General features: G+C 34.2%; 1 protein-coding gene across 1 annotated transcript; it reads right to left on the bottom strand.

The window, feature by feature from the left end:
* Positions 1–124: 124 nt before the first annotated feature.
* Positions 125–18,871, bottom strand: Smp_094950 (putative smile protein; the record flags this gene model as incomplete). The annotated part of the gene is made up of 19 exons (XM_018788839.1): positions 125–403; positions 491–574; positions 977–1,081; positions 2,053–2,173; positions 2,546–2,619; positions 3,758–3,844; positions 6,454–6,526; positions 7,211–7,400; positions 8,997–9,121; positions 10,502–10,639; positions 11,422–11,520; positions 13,222–13,430; positions 13,689–13,947; positions 14,908–15,149; positions 15,183–15,310; positions 18,286–18,382; positions 18,414–18,495; positions 18,525–18,661; positions 18,698–18,871. 19 exons carry the CDS (start codon positions 18,869–18,871, stop codon positions 173–175), a joined length of 2,655 nt encoding a protein of 884 aa, XP_018654342.1. The 3' UTR covers positions 125–172.
* Between the last annotated feature and the right edge of the window lie 1,329 nt (positions 18,872–20,200).

The raw sequence follows: 20,200 nt of genomic DNA, 5'->3' as shown, positions 1-20,200 counted from the left end.
AATAAGTATTCCGGTCAACTTGATCTGAAAATAGATATTCGTGGGCGTAAATTACATTTTATAGTCAACGTGTAAGTAGTGTCCCTTTGTGGATCGTCATATTCCTGTGTAAAAGACAAACAATGGATACAGTTTTTAAACATTTAAATCATGTATGATTTCGATAGTTCGATTAGTTAACATTCTTTAACTTGGTATATGTATGTCTTCCACGAGAATGCAGACGTCCACGTATAATTTCTAGATGTTGTAGTAAATGGTTTTGAGGCTTCGGTTCCATGGCTATAGCCTCTAAAAGGCATGATTCCGATTGTTCTAGCTTATCTTCATCTGCCAAAGCAACACAAAGGTTATGTTTTGCCTGAATGTTCTTTGGGTCCAATTTCAGCGCTTCTTCAAAATACTATGTAGGAAAAAAGTAAGTATATGTTGACGTATGTTCAGGATGAGGTAGCATTAACGAATTCATAGATTTACAGTTAAAGCTTACTTGCTTTGCTAGTTTTATGTTCGCCTTTTCAGTTAACTCTATATCTCCGAGAAGTAAATAAGACTTTATATGTGAAGGATGAACCTGTAGAAGAAAAAAGTCACACACAAGAAAGAAAGAAATTTTTATCGCGAAGTGCGTCAATCATTACTCTTTAGATATGATCACACAGTTAACATATGATCAAAATGAATAATGACAAAAGAAACAGTTTAATAGCTAAGGTTTATCAGTTTTCATTTTTCGTTTAATTCTGTTGATGTGGTTTGGGCATTTAACTTTTAGCTGTGGTACAAAGTACTAAACAATTTCTCAGTCATTAAACAAGCAGAATAAGATAAATTAGTTGAAATTAAACTAGTTAGGACTAAATGAAGGTCTAGAATATTGATTTAGTCATTCCATTAATTCACTGTGATTAAATTAATAAAAAAGCACTTTATGTCAATGATTTTCAGTGCATAAAACTAATAAATTTAAATTTACTTTGATGAGATGAAGTGCGAGATTCCTTGCGTCATCTGGTTTTCCAAGATGATTTCGATAAAGTAGAGCTAGGTTAAATAAAGAACCTTTATGATCAGAATCCAGCTTAAAAACGACAAAATAAAAAAAACATCGAGTTAACACATATCCGGATGAGAAACACGTATGTAATCTAAAACGGACAAAATCTTATAATCATTATGATTACAAATTAGTAGATTAATGACTAAAAAACGAATAGATTTAATGCGGTTTGTACTTCTTATGCGGACAGATATATGTAGTATGTAGTAGGAACTGGAAGTAGAATGCTTACCAGCAAGAGTGAAATAAGAAAAGAAAGGGAAACAGACACCAATAAGAATGACAACACGATCGCAAGAATGATGAATTATGTAAATGATAACTTAAGGGAGATATACAAACGATGTATTTAATGTATGATTTTCATATTTTACAATGCCACTGTGCGATTTGGCATAAAAAATAGAATGGTTTTCCCCATCAAGCTTTCGTTCACTGCAATAAAATAGACGAGTTAACTGTTTTTGGAACAACTCAAAGAATAATTACTTCCTTCCAAATGCTACTAACATTATCTTCAGTGTAAATCAACTAGCACCAGTTCAGTTTTTTTGTTGTTGTACATAATCTGTAAAGTGGTGTCTCCATCTAGTCATATGCAGTTTTTTTTCCAATCTTGAAACCTGCTGAAGTGTCTAATTTCAAATAAAAAATGATTTAAGTTAGTCATTAAAAACGTTAGATTCCCACTCAGTGGTCGAGAGGTAAAGTGTTCGCACGCGGGACCGAAGATCCTGGGTTCGACTCCCACGTGAGGAGTTGTGATCGCGCATGCTGAGGAGTCCCATGCTAGGACGAAGTCGCCGTCTAGTGCTTCCAGGTTTTCAATGGTGGTTTAAAATTTATCGTTCCACGATTTCAATAAGATGGTTAATATTGTAGTATCGGAATATACAACAAATTAGTTAGGTTTCTTGCTTCAGAAAGTAAGATTCTCTTTCTCTCAAATTGCTCTGAATTAATGATCACATCTGTTTAAATAAATCACTTACAAGAATAACATTTTGATAATGTTTAGATGCTTTGATATAATTCTTTTTATCGGTTTGTAACATACCCAAGGCGAAATGTACTTTGATCGGTTCGAAATTTTGTTTGAGAAGATGTTCATAGCTACAAATAAAATACAAACTCGATGAGTTTTTTGGATAATATGGCCATTAGATTTGATGCTCATTTCATCACATTTAAAACTAAATATTTGGTACAGAGACTTATAGAGAATTAAGATGGTAAAAAATTTCTTTAATGATCAGTAAGTGGACCTGGTAATCTTCTGCTAATCTTGAATTTTAGTACATGGTCTACCAAACCCAAAGCAATATGACTTTCAGGGTGTTCATCAGTTTAAAGGGAAATTGACACTTTGTTCTCATACACATCATCAATGAAAAATCCCTAACATTCTGATTCTTTTTTAATTCGTAAGAGGAGGAAAAGGATTTCTGTAAAAGAATCAAATTGTCAAAAACTTGTTTAACTTGCATGTTTATCGCTCTTAGCTGGTCATCAGGATTAGCTGATTCACCAAGAGTTGATGCAACAGCAAACAGGGAAGGCTGGATATGATAAAAGAAATCGATATAGTTAGTGGGAACTCACTGAAAACATGTTATTATAATAAAATATTTATATGTTCATGTAGCCTTCCTAAATTTACATCCCGAAATTCATCATAGATTATGTTCTATTAAATTATCGGATTATATTTTTTTTCCTAGTGGATTTAGAGTTTTGCGTCTGAGCTTTATCATATATCTGTGCGTTTAAAACAAAATATTGACAAAAGTGGAGATATTTATGGACTTGGTACTACCATTTTTGTAAATTGCATATCCAATGAAAAAACAACCCTGTGGTTGTAATTTGATTAGTAGGGACTTAGTAAGAAGTCAACGCTGTATCTTTAAAAGTTTCTATAATAATGAATTTCAGTGGTCTTTTAAAACCAAAGGGTGTTAACATAGTATTTAAAACTGCTCACTTAAAGAACTTATTCGTATTTTTCTCAGGAAAAATTGTGTATTTATCAGAGATAACTTAGACTGTTAACAATTGGCCATATCTGGTATTAGTCAGCAGTGAGATCTGTTATAAGCGTTTCGTCATCTGGATATGTGCTATCTTTGGCGAAACTCGAATCCGAGACCAAACTCTTGAGCACTAGCCTCACATCGATAATAAGGTGGTCAGTTCTGTTCAATAAATGAACAAATAACACTGAAAATAATAATAGTGACAGCTCTGCAGTCTATTGGTTAATGCTTTGTCCTCTCATCACAAGGAATAGATGCTCAGTTCGCGTTTCATTGGTGGCCGTGAAGTTTACTGATGCACAGGAATTCAACCGATAAGTTTCAAAAATCAGTAGATACGCTTACTGAATCTCAAAATGTAATAGCGATACATATACAAGCAATATCTGAAGATCTATTTATTGTGTGTATGCAAACAGTAACAGATTAACAACTGTAAGACGCAAACCTTGGCAATCAACATTAGAAGTGTATTTGTCAAAACAACCACTTTTTATTCAAATTCTATCCCACTGTTTCAAGTCCAATTTAAGGAACTGAATATTTCAGAGCTCAATTGTTTTTAGAGAGAAATTCGGTATTTTCTAAAATTCACTTACAGCTGAACAAATAATATTTTTGAATGAGTAACAATATTATTGATATTCAACATAAAACATACCTCATGTTGTGGATTGTAAGTTAAGGCAGTGTTTAAATAAGACAAACCCTCGGATTTCTTATGAGACTCTAAGAGAACAACTCCCAACTGAAAGAGAATGTCAATGAAATGTAAAGAAATCCAACTTAGCAATCAATCATCACGGCGAAAACTATCAAATAGTTTAAGCAACAATGCATAAGAACAACCAGTTTGGTTACTGTTTCCATTAGGGAAATAGTATGAATACATCATATTTAAAAATGAAAAAAACATTTGCTTAATGTTCTAAAACTCTGAACCTTGAGACTAACTTTGTTCCAAAGAAAATAAACGTACAAGTTTGTTTCTTGTGCTTTACCAGTAAAAAGCTATCACGTACATCTTATATTAAGTTTCAAATCGCCCACTACATTTATTTATTCAATGGGGAAAAGAAGAAACTGGAACTTAGATTGTATTGGGGTATGCGTGATCGGGCAATCCTTACACTAATCGTATTCTATCTAGTCCAGTTAACGATTAGTTCGTCTATAATGCCAGTAGAACCAGTGACCTGTTTATCAAATGACACAGCGAACAACAACCAAGACCTTGACAATTATTTATCTCTGAGCACCTAACCCAGTATCCAATCAGTAGGCGAAGATAGAAAGCAGATTAATTCCTTATTGTACCCTATTTTAACTAGAACTAAAAACTCACAATATTATAACTGAAATGTCTGGCCACATAGCAGCACAATTTGAACATGACAATATGTACATAACTTGACCATAAAGGACATAAAGACGTATTAATGGGAAAATAATTAATTTTGGTGATGGGGAATCTCGTACTAAAACCAAAAAGGCATCCGGTGCTTCCAGGTTTAAATTGGTGGCCTAACTTAGATAAGTTCATGATTTCAATAGTAATAATGATAAATCTGAAATATTAAGGCAGAAAACAGCGATTTGTCGATAGGCGGATATAAGAATAAAAAGTACACTGATCGGTTCATGATTTCAATGAATAATACAAAAATCCAAGCGTCTATTAACTCTACAATAATATTAATAATAATCACTCGTATGATGAGCCCCCAAATGCCCAGGTACAGCCGAGAATGGGGAGAGTCCGCTCTCCCTCCCGAAATGCTCTCACATGGCCACGCGAATATATAGCCTCTGCCAAGGAAGTCCTACTCACTGCCTTCTCGTGGCGGGAGTGTTGTTCACGAAAGTGAGAGGACGAAAAGCGAATGTCCGGCGCTTTAACCGGGTTAGTGAATGTGGAGTGTCCACCTAGGGGAGTTGGAAAACCCTGATTCCAAACCAATGGTGCACATGGGCTCCAGTATCCTGATGGAACGAATGGCGGAAGAACCTGTCATTGGTCAACGGCTGCCATGGGATTGCATCTCCTCACGATGCTCCACTGCCTTGTGGACTAGACCTTCAGGTCAAAGGCTCCGGGTGTGGCCCCTTAAGAAAACCACCTGCTTCAGTTTGGGCACCTGGGCAGTATCACAGCCCTCACACAAATCGAATGAGATTTGTGAGGCGCATATTTATCTGGTGCTTCCTTGTACCAATGTTTATGTGTTTAAATAAATAAATAAAAACTCGTATGATGGCCTCAAAAATTATATTTTCACACTATTTGCACAATTACATCATTTATAATATGAACCTTCGACATTGTTCCTAAATAATATTCGTATGCATCTTGGAACAAGAATGGTCAGATTGTCAACAGAAATATGTTGGAGTTGGAAACCATTTTCAAATAGGAATAGCTTCAATCTTAATGAACGAGAACCATTTTGTTATCATTCAAATAAAACTATTTCTTTGAACTGAATAAGTTCTGACACATTTCTGGTAAATATCCTAGTGGTTTCACAAGTATTAATTGGTAAAATTATTGTACTGCAAGGAATAATGTTTTGCCAGTTTAATTATTATTTAGGTGTTATATTCTAGCAAAGACATGAGTACGGGTAACTTCCGGGACCTATTAATGGACGATTATTCTATATACATTCTTGTTTAACCATTGAGTGATTAGATTGTGTATATTCACATTTATCTTATTATAAGCTTTATTTTGGCTTATGAATTATTATTATACGACTCACTGTCCCTAAATTATACTCAGTTTATTGATTATTGTCACCCACGTTCACAGCCACATTTGGCTTGACCTTGTACAAATATCATTTTCTATTTTATGGTGTGATGCGGTCTGTCTGTCTGGTATATACACCGAGTATGCTTGAAATAAACGATAGGCATAGCAGAAGCTGCAATTGGTGTTCTGGACTCAATTGGAAGGGCTAGGCGGACAAGGGACCAATAAGGACGCTAGACTGCTCATACTGGTCGAACGTCATTGATTTGGCACAGTGTTAAGATTAGAAAAGTCGTATTTCGATTAGTGGATAAATCACGTGATAAAAGCCAGACACAAAATTATAACGAATTGGCAACGGCCTTCTTTTATACAGTCATAACATTAGGTGATGTTTTACTTTTACACTGTACTAGGCTTCTTTCACTTGGATTTAAAGTTCTTGATATCCTAACAAATCGGGTACTGGTATTCATATTGTAGATGTATGATGTTTTGGAAAATACACTGTGACAACAAGAGATAAATTTTTTAAGCAATATGATCCAAGATTCCAAACATGGTATATGCACGAAGACGAATTAACAATATATTATACTTACGTTGTAATTTAAGTCTGGGCTTTTCGGTTGGTACGATAAAGCATTTCTATACGCTTCCTCAGCTTCTTTATACCTAGAGTTTTAAGTAAAAAAGAAATAGACGAAGTATTACTGTGGTGGATTTAACGAAGCAAAAGATGAATAAGCTGAGATTTTAAACTACCAGAGATATTATATTTTAGTCGTCATTTTCTATCGACTAAGAGAAACCGGGATAAGATTGATATTAACTAACGAACAAATAGCATTTAACTGGAAATATTACGTAACTAATTTTAGAGGACTTGTACACTTTTGAATGTCGCAGAGGAATGTAAAACAGATGGTCAGTTTAGGTAGTTTGTCTTTTGGTTTCTAGCGATTCAACTGCTCCTGTCCATAAAGCTGGTTAATGTTCTGTCAATTAAATTTACTGTGCTGATGATAAGCACCCTCCAGAGTGAGTAAGGGCAAAGGTTTACATAATGCTGTTAATAGTTTGATCTTTGGGAATCAAGTTCAGATGGACAGTAGAGTTAACATCAACCATTCATTTTTAATTACCCACTTAATTAAAAGGAATCTGCCAAAAGTGGTTAGGGTCCGAATCCTTTAGATGACAAAAAAGGTTGCCGTATAAATTAAAAAAGCTGAGCAGAGCACCCTAGTTTGTTGGGAGGAGTATTGTTCGTCTATATACCTTTGAGATATAAATAACCAACCAAATACAATGTTTTGAAAATAAGCATATTATCTTGAATTCAGATTGTGGACTTACCTTCCTAACTTGATAAGTACACTACCATAGTTTTGGTATGCGTCCACAAAATCAGATCTCAGTGAAATAGCTCGGCGAAGAAGAACAGCAGCATCCTCAAGCCTTGGGGGTGATTTATTGATGTATAAATTGGCAAGATTGATGAAGACCATTAGATCTTTGGGAGAAACACGAGCATAATAAGTTTGACCTACGAAATATATAAACCAAACACTGAGCAGTGTCAGCGTACGTCAGCGACCAAATTTTAGGAAAGAATTTAAGGGAAGCCTGAAGAATCTTGATACAAACATCAGTCACAATAAGTTCAAGAATGTCTTGGGAGGGAGATTACTAGCCTTGTTTTTTTTTTAGTAATTAACGCCCATTTATGATACAACATGCGGAAATAAATTGTGAAATCATTTCGTCGTGCCTCAGGTGTGTTAAAAAACCAGAAGCATTTGTACTAGAATTATAGAGAATGCTATAAGTAGCTGACCGAGCTAAGCGAAACGCTTATGACAAGCAAGTAAAAGTCCGACGGTGAACCCCAAGCATAAACAAAGTAAAACCTTTATAACGAGATGATTTTCTCGGATATTTCCAACTAAGGTCGCGAATCTCAAATCTTTCTCTAGACTTTATAGTACAATTCAAGTAACTGTATATAAGTTGGTATACTAAAGATCACATTTATGGTGTGCAAGTTAGCAATACTACCTTCTCACAAAAACTTTGTAAAGGAAACCCACTTAAAACACTTGATATAATCGAGTTTAGGGTTTGGTACTTGAATCGATAAACCGCAAGATTGTAGATTTATTCAGCACCTTTTTTGCTCCTCATAATTACTGATAAGTTAAGATGTAACAGTTAATACTACTTAAACTGTAACAACATTTTCTATCAGCTAAGAAATTCACTCCATCAAACCATCCAACTACACAATCCATGAAAATATTTTACAACATTCAGATTACACTGGGAATAACCACTACCACATTAACTCGTCGAAAACTTTTATAACGGGCACAATTGAATAAAAATTGGTTTTTGAGTGAGTTACTTTCACTTTTAGTTATTTATTTTTTTACGTGACAAGCAAATGGAGGTCATACGATTTTGGTTCAGTATTTTTTCATATAGATAACAACTTCAAGTACCTAATATATATCTACATAACTAATTCTTCAAAGGTCCTACATTGTAAAATCTATTCGGCTGTGTTATGGATGAGTAAATAGATGGAAACGGGAAACTTAGGAAGCTTTCTTCCAATGCATTAGTTTATGCAATTTTAAGCTGTACTAAATAACTGATTTACAGCATTTTTATGTTGTACTAGTTCTAAATTTCTATCTGACACACTATCACTATATATTTTTTCATACCAGAGTTACAGTTAATTAGTTATAAAACTGTTATTCATATTTGCACCGTAAATGTATTAGTTTTGTAAGTATTGTGCACCACGATGGACGTCAAAATCCAAATAATCCAGGATAGTACGGGGTAATAATCTAGTATTCCTAGGGTTCTGATTGGTAGTTAGGGTAACGAGTTAAAAGTTGCATGGACTATCGATAGCTTTTGGAACATACAGCTTAGTGTTAACGGACTCGTAATTAGTGGAGTACAAGAAGAAAATTCATGAAGTTGGTATTTAGTAGTATATCCTTTAAATAAATTATCAGTTCGTCCATGTCAGTCGTTCCAACATTTCTACAGAACAATTGGGTTAACAACAAGCAAATGTTAATCTTGGTTTCCGGTTATTTTTATAACTAACAAACAGCATAAATACCTTTCTTTGGTTTAGGGAAATATTCCAGTGCTCCGTAATACGCTTCTTCTGCTTTATCTGGCATTCCCAGGTTTACATATGTGCGGCCAACATTGATTCGAGCGCCCATATCATTTGGTTGAACACTACAGAATATGCGTAATTTAGAGGTATACAATAGAATGATTATTTATAATTATTCTGCAGATTTTAAGCAAGACAGAAAAATTTTTATAATGAGGAAATTTTCGGCTACGAAGTTTAATATATGTTAAATGCACAAAAAGAATTATTAATACAGTTTTAGCCAGACGGAGCATGTTGGATTAGAGTGGGATTATCAAATTTCAAAGACGAACTGATGTTACGCATAGGAAATAATACCCATAACCCCATTTCGAAAAAAAACATTTGGTTACAAAAGGTTACCAAATGCGTGATAATTAATGGAAGTGAGGGGATAGGATGTAAAGTATGTGTTAAGAAATTATCAGGTAAGATTATACATTTCTAACTTGATGATTGAGTTAAATCAAATAATGATAGACCAAAAATCAGAGGACACAGCTGACACATTTGAAAATATGGGATAATAATTTTCCATGACCAATCTGAGGAAATCAATGAAAAGCTCAGAACAGAGATTTTTTATTGTTATGGTAAGTTTACAAGGATCGTCTGAAACTTTGAGGAGATATGTGCCTATTTAGACAACTGAAATGAACTATGATTATATCAAATTATGTTTGTATTAAAGCAAGTTAATACTAGGAATTGAAACGAAAGTATTTATCAGAGAAACTATTTTCTGAGAAATGATAATTATCGACCACAGGCAACACTTAAGTTAATGGCAAATATCTTTCTTATATTTAATGATCTGATATAAAAGATTTGCTTTTGTAGTTTACAACAAATATTCTTGGTACGGAATGGCACCAAGATATGCTCCATACAAAACAAAATGACAATATTGAGAGATAAAATTAAAAATCATGTGGAAATAAGTATTAAAGAGTACCGTGCAATTAAGAACATAAAAAGGAGTCAGAAAACAACGAAATAAAATGTGTACACCACGATCAAGTCAGAGAAGCTTGTACTTTGAGGTGGAGAGATTGGTGATCCAACACAGTTGTCGGATATCAAACTGCAGTTCTGAGAGACAAACTGCCAAACTTCCCGCACAGTAATGCAGTACATCTAAACTTTAACACAATCACAAAGACATCCCTAATTCGCCTTCATTTTTTTCTAAACGTAAACTCGAGCTATCCGAAATTTCGATGCTAGTAGATTAAAAATTGTCTTTACTAAAGCCTGATTCTTACTTGGGTAAGTTCTTAACAGCATGCTTATAGTTTATAAAACACGAAAGCTTAATACTTTCAAGGTATTAACACAGGTCGAAAATTCGTCGTCATGGAATATTAAACTGAGAATAATAATAATAATAATAATAATAATAGCCTACATTTTTGAATATGCACAAAATGAATGCAGGTTAAAGAGAATATGAAACGTACTTGACAGCTTTTCTAAAGTAACCAAGTGCTTCTGAGTATTTTCCTTCAGCTTCCAAAGAATGCCCTACATTATTCCACATTTTGGCATTGTTAGGATTTACTTTTAACGCTGATGTAAACAGATTGTATTCGTTAGACCTAGAAAAGCCAAGAAAATTACGTAAATAGTTGAGGCTTTTGGCCTCATAAAAGAATGAAGGCACAAAACATAAGATAAGAATAACTTAAGTAAAAATGATGGAGTTGTATTGCTCTGCACAAATGCAATTAATAAAGAGACTCATTCTTTTACAGTTCTATTTTGAAAAGAGTGCAATCTTCTTAAAGTTACAAAAGTGGTGTTGATAAGTGATAAGCATCCAACCACAACAAAAATCAATGTATTTTGACCATATAAAACGAGTTTCACATTGTCTTGTTCTTTTGGCAAACGATGGTCATAATGGTGAAGTTTGGGTCTTTAGACTTGATACCGAAATATTCGACAATATGTATGGTATGCAACTTATGCGGTCATACATAAGTAGTAAGTAACAGGGATTGAAAATGGAATACTTGACAGCAGAAGACTGAATTGAAGAGAACAGGGAGGAAAACAGAAGGCAATAGGAATAAAAACAGAATTGGAAAAATCAAGAAGTATGTACAAGACAACTGATGGAAGATGTGCAAATAATGTACTTAATGCATGATTTACATATTTTACTAAGCCACTGTGGGATTTTGCATTAAACAATGAATTAGTTTTCTCCACCAAGTCTTCGACCACTATGAATATTTCCGACTTTATATTAACTTGTTCAATGGGTAACAAAACAATTTGGATGTCAGGGTAGAGAGAACAGTTTATCCATGCTTTCTTACATATTTTAACAAGAAATGAATGATATATAATGGAAGTTATATTCAAAGAAGCATACCAGTCTGTATTGCGTCTAACAGTCTTACAAACAAATGCGATAATGATTAGTCCCATTGAAATTCGAAGATATTTCCGAGAGTGAAGACCATTTTTAAAGCTAAAAACAAGTAAGGAATTCAAAATTAAAAGTTTAATAGGTTGCTTTGAAAGGTATGTGCAAACTTGCCGTATTTAGTTTACGTATCTAAATACAAAGACTTTGATAAAAATTCTGATATTCCTTATTCATCAAATCAGTTATCATGATCAAGAAGGAATAGATAAAAATTTAACAAGAAATCTCAAAAGAATTGGTCAAGAAACATGAACTGTTACATGACACAAATCATAGAGAGTCAGTGAGTAAAGCACTGTCCTGAAACATGGTCTACTTTGATGGATTTAAGTGAATAGTTTAAAGAATTAGTTGCAAGTGAGAGGTTTCTCTGTCGTGCCAGAACAGGTACCTGGAATTCATCATGGACTGATATATAGAAGAGAACTAATGATGCCAGTGTACGGTGGGGGCCAACACACAACAAACCACTTCATAACACAACCAGATGATTGGGCAATAGTGGGTTTATATTTCTTATGACTTATGACCGGTCTAAATTCATGTAACGAAAAACACCAATCGGAACCTTTTTGGCACCAATTTCTTTGATCCGACGACTGATTTCTTATTGGTTCACGAATCTCTAACTTTTCTCTGCCTTAATCATGAGTTCAGAAATCAGTAACTAGCCTCAATCATATTTATATTTCAGACAGACGTAGTTTATATACAAGTAAGCCAGACCGCATCGCACCATAAAAAAGGAATTATACATGACCAACCCTAAAGTGGCTGTGAGACTGAATAATAAACTGACAACAGACTAAGAATAGTAGATCATACAACAGTACCTAATGGATTAATCAAAAGCTCAAGATAAAAGGAACATATATATAATAATGGCTCATAAATCAATCCTGGCAATTGCCATTCATTTAGTTTACTTTTGAATAATAACAATACTAAAACACTTAAATGTCTATAAAATTCGTACAAGTTATTAGAGATTAAGACACTTTTGTTTCATGACTTTGATCAGGGGTTCAAGTGTTTTATTTCATCTAAATGGAAAAAAAATGAAGCATGCAATGTGTAAAAATGCTTTAGAAGGTCTACTATTATTCTGACAACTGGTTTTAGTGGAGAACCTAATTCAAACTCGGTAAGATAAATCAAGCTTGATCAAAGATAGTTATCACTAAAGGTTTACTGATAGGTGGGGCGATTTAATACAAATTACGTGTCTCAAGGGCACATAAAAGTGAAAAATGTAAAGTTCCGCAAGGTAGTATGACTAGGCCAATTATTCACCACCCACATATCTTAATCTGAATCACTCTAATACTGTCTATATATGTAATTATTCGATCTTTGACACAAACCTCATAATAAATTTTTACTTTTCTTATTGGTTTGATCAAGCGTTAAAAAAAGTGTATATGTTGTGACTGGACCGAACTTGTAAATCCCAACAGTTATGACATCTTGTGTACATTTAAAAACTAAAGTCTGATCTGATTCTCGATGGTTGATCAACCGGTTTCGATTAGTAGTAAAAACTATCTTATTAATTCGATATTCGCTATAAACTTTAGATGACAAAATAAAGTGTTTTGTTCAGAACTGTCGACTGAAATTAAACATAAAAACAAATCTCTATTTGAGCATAACCAATAATGCATAAACCTAGTATGGATTTATGAGAAAGAATTTCAGTCAATGTTTAAAAGCCAACAGAATAAGTTTCGAAATGTATATTACCTGCAAAATTTCTTTACTTCAGATGATTTTGAATTTGTCATAGTTTTTGTTTGAACAAACTTAAGACCAAGTAGATTTTCAAAACCCAAACCAATAAGTAGACAAAAGCCCAAACTTGGTGTGTATAAAACACGCTCGGCAACAACGAAACCAACAGGAAAAAACAAATTACTGGCTGGTATAAAGGGAAATACCAACAAACTCAGAGCCTATGAAAAGAACGACATAGAATAAAGCCTTGGTTAACTGCAGCCCATATTTCAACGATGAAACGGTATCACAAATTAACCAACAAAATGGTAAAAATAAAGCAATCAGGACCTAATCTTAAGCTATTGTAGCTACGAAAAGCAATAATAAAATGCGTACTGATAAATTAGGTCGCTTTTTCTCACATGCAAAACTTTTTTAAGAATGAGTGATTTACATAATAAGTTTATGAACAATACGCTATAAAAATAACATACCATACATACAGCTCGACTTTGATGTAAAGGTGTTTTCCAGTTAACAGTAATGAAAACTAGCAATAAGATGAAACTGAAGGCCATCAGTGTCAAAATATTACGTGGATCTGCCCAGCCTTGAATAAGTTTTAGACTTCCCAAAGTCCAATCAGCGCATAGATTAGAAGGGAATATTAATAAGCCTAGATTAACGGGAACCAGGTAAAGATGAGTAAGGCGACGAGTCAGTGGAGGTGCATGAGAAGCTGGGTTATCAAACCTATATACAAAAGACACAGTAGATTAAGAATCATAAGTAAGTGCATACAGTAATCAGCACTTACCTCTCTACATATGCAATCTACTCTAATGAAATGAAAGATATGATGTAAGTATTAAAATAAAACAATTTTGAATACAATATCAACTGCTAAGATTATCAAAACCAAGGAAATATGAAGGAGTAATGTTACGAAATACAATTTGAATAGATAGGTTTTGATACAGATAAGTAAATCGATACTTAAACTTTGTATAGAAGTGAATGGATCTGACGGCATAATAAACGAAAATCTAGAGAAAATGAAACAAAAAAAATATACTGGGTGAGAACGAAAGTTAAATGAATATTTTTAGTTTTACACTACAAAATGACTTCAGTTAGGTAGCCAACGACAATGGGTATTATTGAATTATTCAAAATTCAGATGACGATTTAGTTCATTGAGCTATATCACTTATAATATTTCACTTCTAATGCCTATTATCCTAGGAACCAAAACGAAGTACCCAACATATATTTTTTTTATGCGGTCGAGTGATAAATTTTAAATATTTGTTAATTACTAGTTCTAAAACACAAGTTGAAAGAGAGAATGAGAACTCAGTAGTATATACCATGAGGTAATCAGAAAAACGTCCAAGATAGACAAATAAAACGTCTTGTTTAAACTATTAGAAAAACACAGTGATACAATAGAAAATGTTAAGAACTGCTTCACAATTAAATGCGCTGAAGTATGTGGTTAAATGATGAATCAACTGTATAAACATGAGAAGACAGAAAAACAAACCATACATTTTTCAATAAAATAACAGACTTATATACACATGTACTGTGAGTGTTGGAAAGCACTATCAAAACCGTACATTTAAAAATATGGGGGATTACAGACGTACTAGACAACAATGACTAATAAAAAATAGTCAGGAAAAAAGTATGTTAATCAGTGCTACCTACTCTGTAAAATGTGGCAACTGTCCAGCCATTATTTTAATACGTGCAATCAATACGGCAATGAAAAACACTAGAAGAATGAACATCCTGTAGACAGGTGCACATGAAAACCACGCTGGTGAAAACAACTTAAATTGAATTTGTTTATAAGCAGATGAAATTATATCTTTGATAGTTTTGTCTTTTTGGTAATTGGCGTTTTTGAAACTATTAGACGAGAAGTCATGTTCAGTTGACAAAATTTTCTAAAAATATTGATAACCAACAACGCGGCTTACTTGATAAACGGCATAAAGTTCGTAAGCGATAAAAATCCCGAAGACAGTGATACACTGTTCCTTGCAAAGTGTTCCTATACATATTAAAAAGCCCACTGTGAGTGAGTTAATCAGATTCACCCAAAAACCTATGAAGAAATGTGGAATACCTTGTTAAACAATGCTGTTTTGAAAAAAAGACACATACGTTTACGATTGAATATAAAGATAAACTGAATATCCAGGACATAAAATAAGGGTTATGTTCACAAAGCAAAAAACCCAAAAACATCCCAACTTGAAAATTATTCAGATTTATATTTTTACGAAAAACGTTTACGTTAAACACTTTTCACACCCGAAATTGTGTGGCTTATAGGAAGTAAAAAGTTAGTTTATTGACGTTTTACATATTTACTTGCTTACTACTCGTGAAAAACACCACACGTAGCCATAGAACAGTAAAAGCAACTACCATCTTATCTCAAAATAATGCATACAATGTCGAGTCACTAGACTAGTGGCCACATTGCAACTTTGTCGATAAGATTCGACCTGCACTAAGAAGGACCTGGCATACATGACATTGATCACCATCTAGTGATCAATCATTTGTTAATACATCTCAGTCCTACATGAGGTCAGTCGAGGCCCAGATAGTTCAGTGGTAACGTCTCTGACCTCGGAGCTGGATAACACGGAATCGAATCCGTCAGGGAGCATCAGTTCCCTCAAGATTACAGGTACATCTTGCTGACGAGCGCCAAATAGCACGAAACCTAGGCCCAGGGTTTTCTGTTGACTACCTTTAACCACCATCTTATCAATCTATTTATTACAAAAAGCTTGTGGACAGTAATTTATGAAGTGAACCACTTTTGAACATTTGAGGAATATCACATCGTTGATACTAACCTGAAGCATCAGCAGTAATGATGTATAACTTTGTACGTAAAACTCGACTTTTGTTAATTGTATTAACATAATTAGTGTATAAATGCATCGGCTAGGTTCAATCGCATGTCAATTCAAGTAACCCGATTCGCAAAACTACACTGAAAGATAAAGAGAATAGATGGGTCGGGGGGATGGAAAATACTAAAGGAATGAAGTACTCACTCTCCGGAAAGGCAAAAGATTATTACTACTGGAAAACTATAATTCGTATTATCATTGGTCTTTATTGTTCTTCAAACTAAGGACTAATCACTTTTTGAGTAGTTTGGTGCCTCCAGGAACAGTTATTATGGTAAACTACATTTACATTAAAAATGTTTTCGTTTGTTAGATAATTATGAACTATTGAGATAGTTACGAAAGCTGATTAAATTAGATTTCAAAATAAGTAAGAACTTATTCACTACTGTAAGAACCATCTAGTAGAGAATCAAAGCATGGAATTCCATAGTCATGATTTCAGTGGACATCCAGTGAGATTTTAATATCATTTTTTATCAAGATTGTAGCAGTAAAGAAGTCTCCAAAATAAATAGTTAGGTCTTCGATATTGATGCCGACCTTTTTGGTTTTATTGGACACAACCCAGATGAAGACACTCAATTACGCATCCGCACCAGCCTATGAGTGGGTACGCCGTGCTACACATATCTTGCAACTATTAGCGAGCATAGATCAAACGCTTCTCAACGTATTGAAAACCCAAAGAATATATCTTCGAACTCACTAATCCCTGATTTCATATTTGACTGGGCTGGTATCCTTTACTTATAAAGGCGTTACAGACAAAATCATTGTCAAGCTCTGAATATCTGCAGCATCTTTAAGACTATAAGTTGAAGAATATCTATTCATGTTTATTTTCTCACACTTTCAAACACAAAATAAGAGGATAATGAATTATTATTGGATGGTAAATCATTCAGTTCTTTGGACTATCAGTGACTGTAAAACGTCAGATTACCTCTCACGAGTATATTTTTCACATGGTGTATCACAGCTTAATATGAATCAACAAAAATTTTATTTGTTATTGTCAATCCAGAAGTTTCTTTAGGAAGTACACCCTAATCCATGACACTAAATAGGGGGTTAACGAATGATCGTTACAATACCAGTTGTGAATGGTGAATAAAGACCACTAATCCATCAGCTGATAAAACTATATTTACGACCCATTAATATACTTTAAGCGGACTTTAGTTCAGTAGCGCCCATAAACTATTAACGATCCTACTTGCCTCCTCTCTTTTGCTTTAATCAACCAACACTGCACATGATCATTATTACGCAAGCCTCTTCCTAGTTTACAGTCAAACTTCCTTTGAGTTTTTCATAGTTTTAGAAATACTTGATACAGTAAATATACCTGAAAACCTATCTTTCTGAGGGGGGCTAGAAAATTATGGGCAGAAACTGTATTTTATTTAATCTAAGTTACATGAGACGATGCGGATATTTTCGAAAAACCAGAGAGAGCACCTCATAACGTCGGACTGTCAGACCTGGGAGGAAAACTAAAAGGGTAAGACAGAGCTAAATACAGGAAATTCATAGAAGGAATAAAATAGGGATTCGAAAAACCATTAACTCATAAAACAATTACGAAATCCAAAAGAAAGTCCTACCCAAATAACTTACTTAGTCACTTCCATTTTTTAAAGATAATGCAAAATTCTTACCAAGGGCTTGATAAAACCAATCACAAATACATGACAGGTTGAGTATAACGTACATCAATCCTAGAGGTATACATGTCTGCTGCCGAAATCCATCATTTAATTTGGTTTCTTGATGAGATCCTAAATAATGCAAACCAGTAGCTTGTGGAAAACTACTTTGATTGAAAGTGACAGCCCTACAGCTCTTTTCTTTCAGACACCTCACAAATTTCAGGGGAATATCAAGCCAAATGAGATTTATCTTACATATGTCTGAACAACATTTATTAGTGTCTACTGTCTTTGTTTCTCATGTACGTCTTATAACATTTTACCAAGAATCTTTATTACAGCCGATATACATAGTCGTGTAATTTCTTTAACGTAAGGACAACGGTGAAACATATGGGTCACTAATCAAAATATTTTAATGTGGAATGACATAAATACCTAAGGTCGAATACAGGCTGGGAAAGCACATTATGAAAACCGTCAACGAAACTTACTTAGTGTAGAAGCATTCGAAGCTTTTAGGTAAAGCAGCAAGGCAGATAAGAAAAAAACTGAGGACAAAAGTTCAGCTCTTCCTACAACTCCAGTAACCTAAAAATATTTTTAGCTAATCTCTTCATACAGCTTCCGTGTGAACAGGATGTGCAGAGAATAAAATGGAGCTGAAAAACGCTGATTCTTTCTGCAAATAGCACAAACACAATCTAAAGCGTTACTTGAAACCCAAAGATACTTGAAAAACAAAAACACGACTACAGAATGAAGGACGATGTTAGTGGCATGGTATCCTGAGGGGCTAAGCTCGTGGAACAAAAAGTTAACTCTAAACGTAAGGACAGTGAACGGCCTATATGACTTATGGCTTCTTTCCTGTGAAAATAAAACTTGGAAGAATTTTCATCAGACCTCATTCATAGGAGTCCCCCAGAAATCATTCTTGAAAAGCTCTGTTAAACTTGTAGACGGACGTAAATCTTGATTGTCTCTAATAGCAGATACATCATCAAAGACGAATCCACAACCCAACGAATTAAAGTAAATTACTGAAGAGAACAGACACAGTAAAACCTCCTTCCACATAACAAAGGTGCAGCGTACACCAAATTGGTGCGTTTTCCAAGGTCATTAGTTTCTTACTCACCCAAACCTCAATGAACAAAAAAGGAGAATTATCGGTCTCTTGAGAACTGCATTTGAGTTGATGAAATGAGCTTCATTAACTAGTCCTTTAACTCCCGCCCACCAATGAGGCAATTTATTATGGACCGTCTAGTATCTAGACGGAACGGGAATATAACGAACTCCATTGGTATTAATAGGAATATAACCGAATTGCAAAATACATGATTTGTCCTCGCCCACCATTCATTGATTATTATTCATGGCCTTCTGCTCTTAACCCTCACTTTCAGATTCCGAATCTCTATAATTGTTAAAGATACATCATCCTTCCTAAGTGTCATGTCTTTTTCTTCTCTTCTATTGCAAGTAGACAGATAGCTCACTAATCGTATGGATGCTGATCAACTAAGGCCGATCGAAAGAATCTCAGAATGTCCTAAATTCTTGTGGAGTGCTCAATGTTCACTTATCTTACCCTGAAAATTCTACAATCTTCTTTTTTATATCCTTTGATTTGTTATTAATTTTTACCATCTCTTAACCACATATAATCTGACCTGTCTCTTATAGCTTATACCATTAGTTATCTTCATGGAAGTGTGATATACTTAGTGGATGTCTAACCCATAATACAAATGCTTTACCCACCTGATTTGCTTGTAACATGGAACCAGTAGAGACAGTGTATTCGAACTATGGGTCTTGATTAAACCAATATTCATACTTACCACGAACGTAAGAGAGCCTAACATCACAAAAGGGGGGGAGTGACGTTACTGACCAGCATAGATGACGGTGGGGAGATAACTTCAATCCACCCGTTTCTATAGGGCAGAACATGTTAACTTATGGCTTCTTGTGTCAAGTTGGATGTCACGAACCAACAGTTCTTTCAGAACCACTTTCATTTATACAGTTGCTTATTCACTCACATTTTGTTTACACATAATTTCCCTAACATACTGGAATACTTTTGCCTAATAAATCTACCTTAACTTCCTAATTACAAGTATAGTAGTAATTTTGACTGGTGTTTTTTGATGAAGTGTTCAGAAAACAGGGAAGGTCTGAGACTATTAAAATCAATCTGCATTTATCGGAAACGTCGTTGATAATTCAGAACAACTGACATTACGTTCTACACCTATTTCATGATAACTTATTTCCACTAAATTTGGCATTTTTTCATGAGTTTTAGAGGTTGACGTTTTTATATAAACTTGTGATTGCACTACTTTTCCGATAGGTAATAAAACTTGATGTAAATCTCTATACTTGTTTGGCACC

The sequence above is a fragment of the Schistosoma mansoni genome, chromosome W (assembly GCF_000237925.1).
Source record: "Schistosoma mansoni strain Puerto Rico chromosome W, complete genome".
Lineage (NCBI taxonomy): Eukaryota > Metazoa > Platyhelminthes > Trematoda > Strigeidida > Schistosomatidae > Schistosoma > Schistosoma mansoni.
This window is presented reverse-complemented; position numbering and strand designations above follow the sequence as displayed.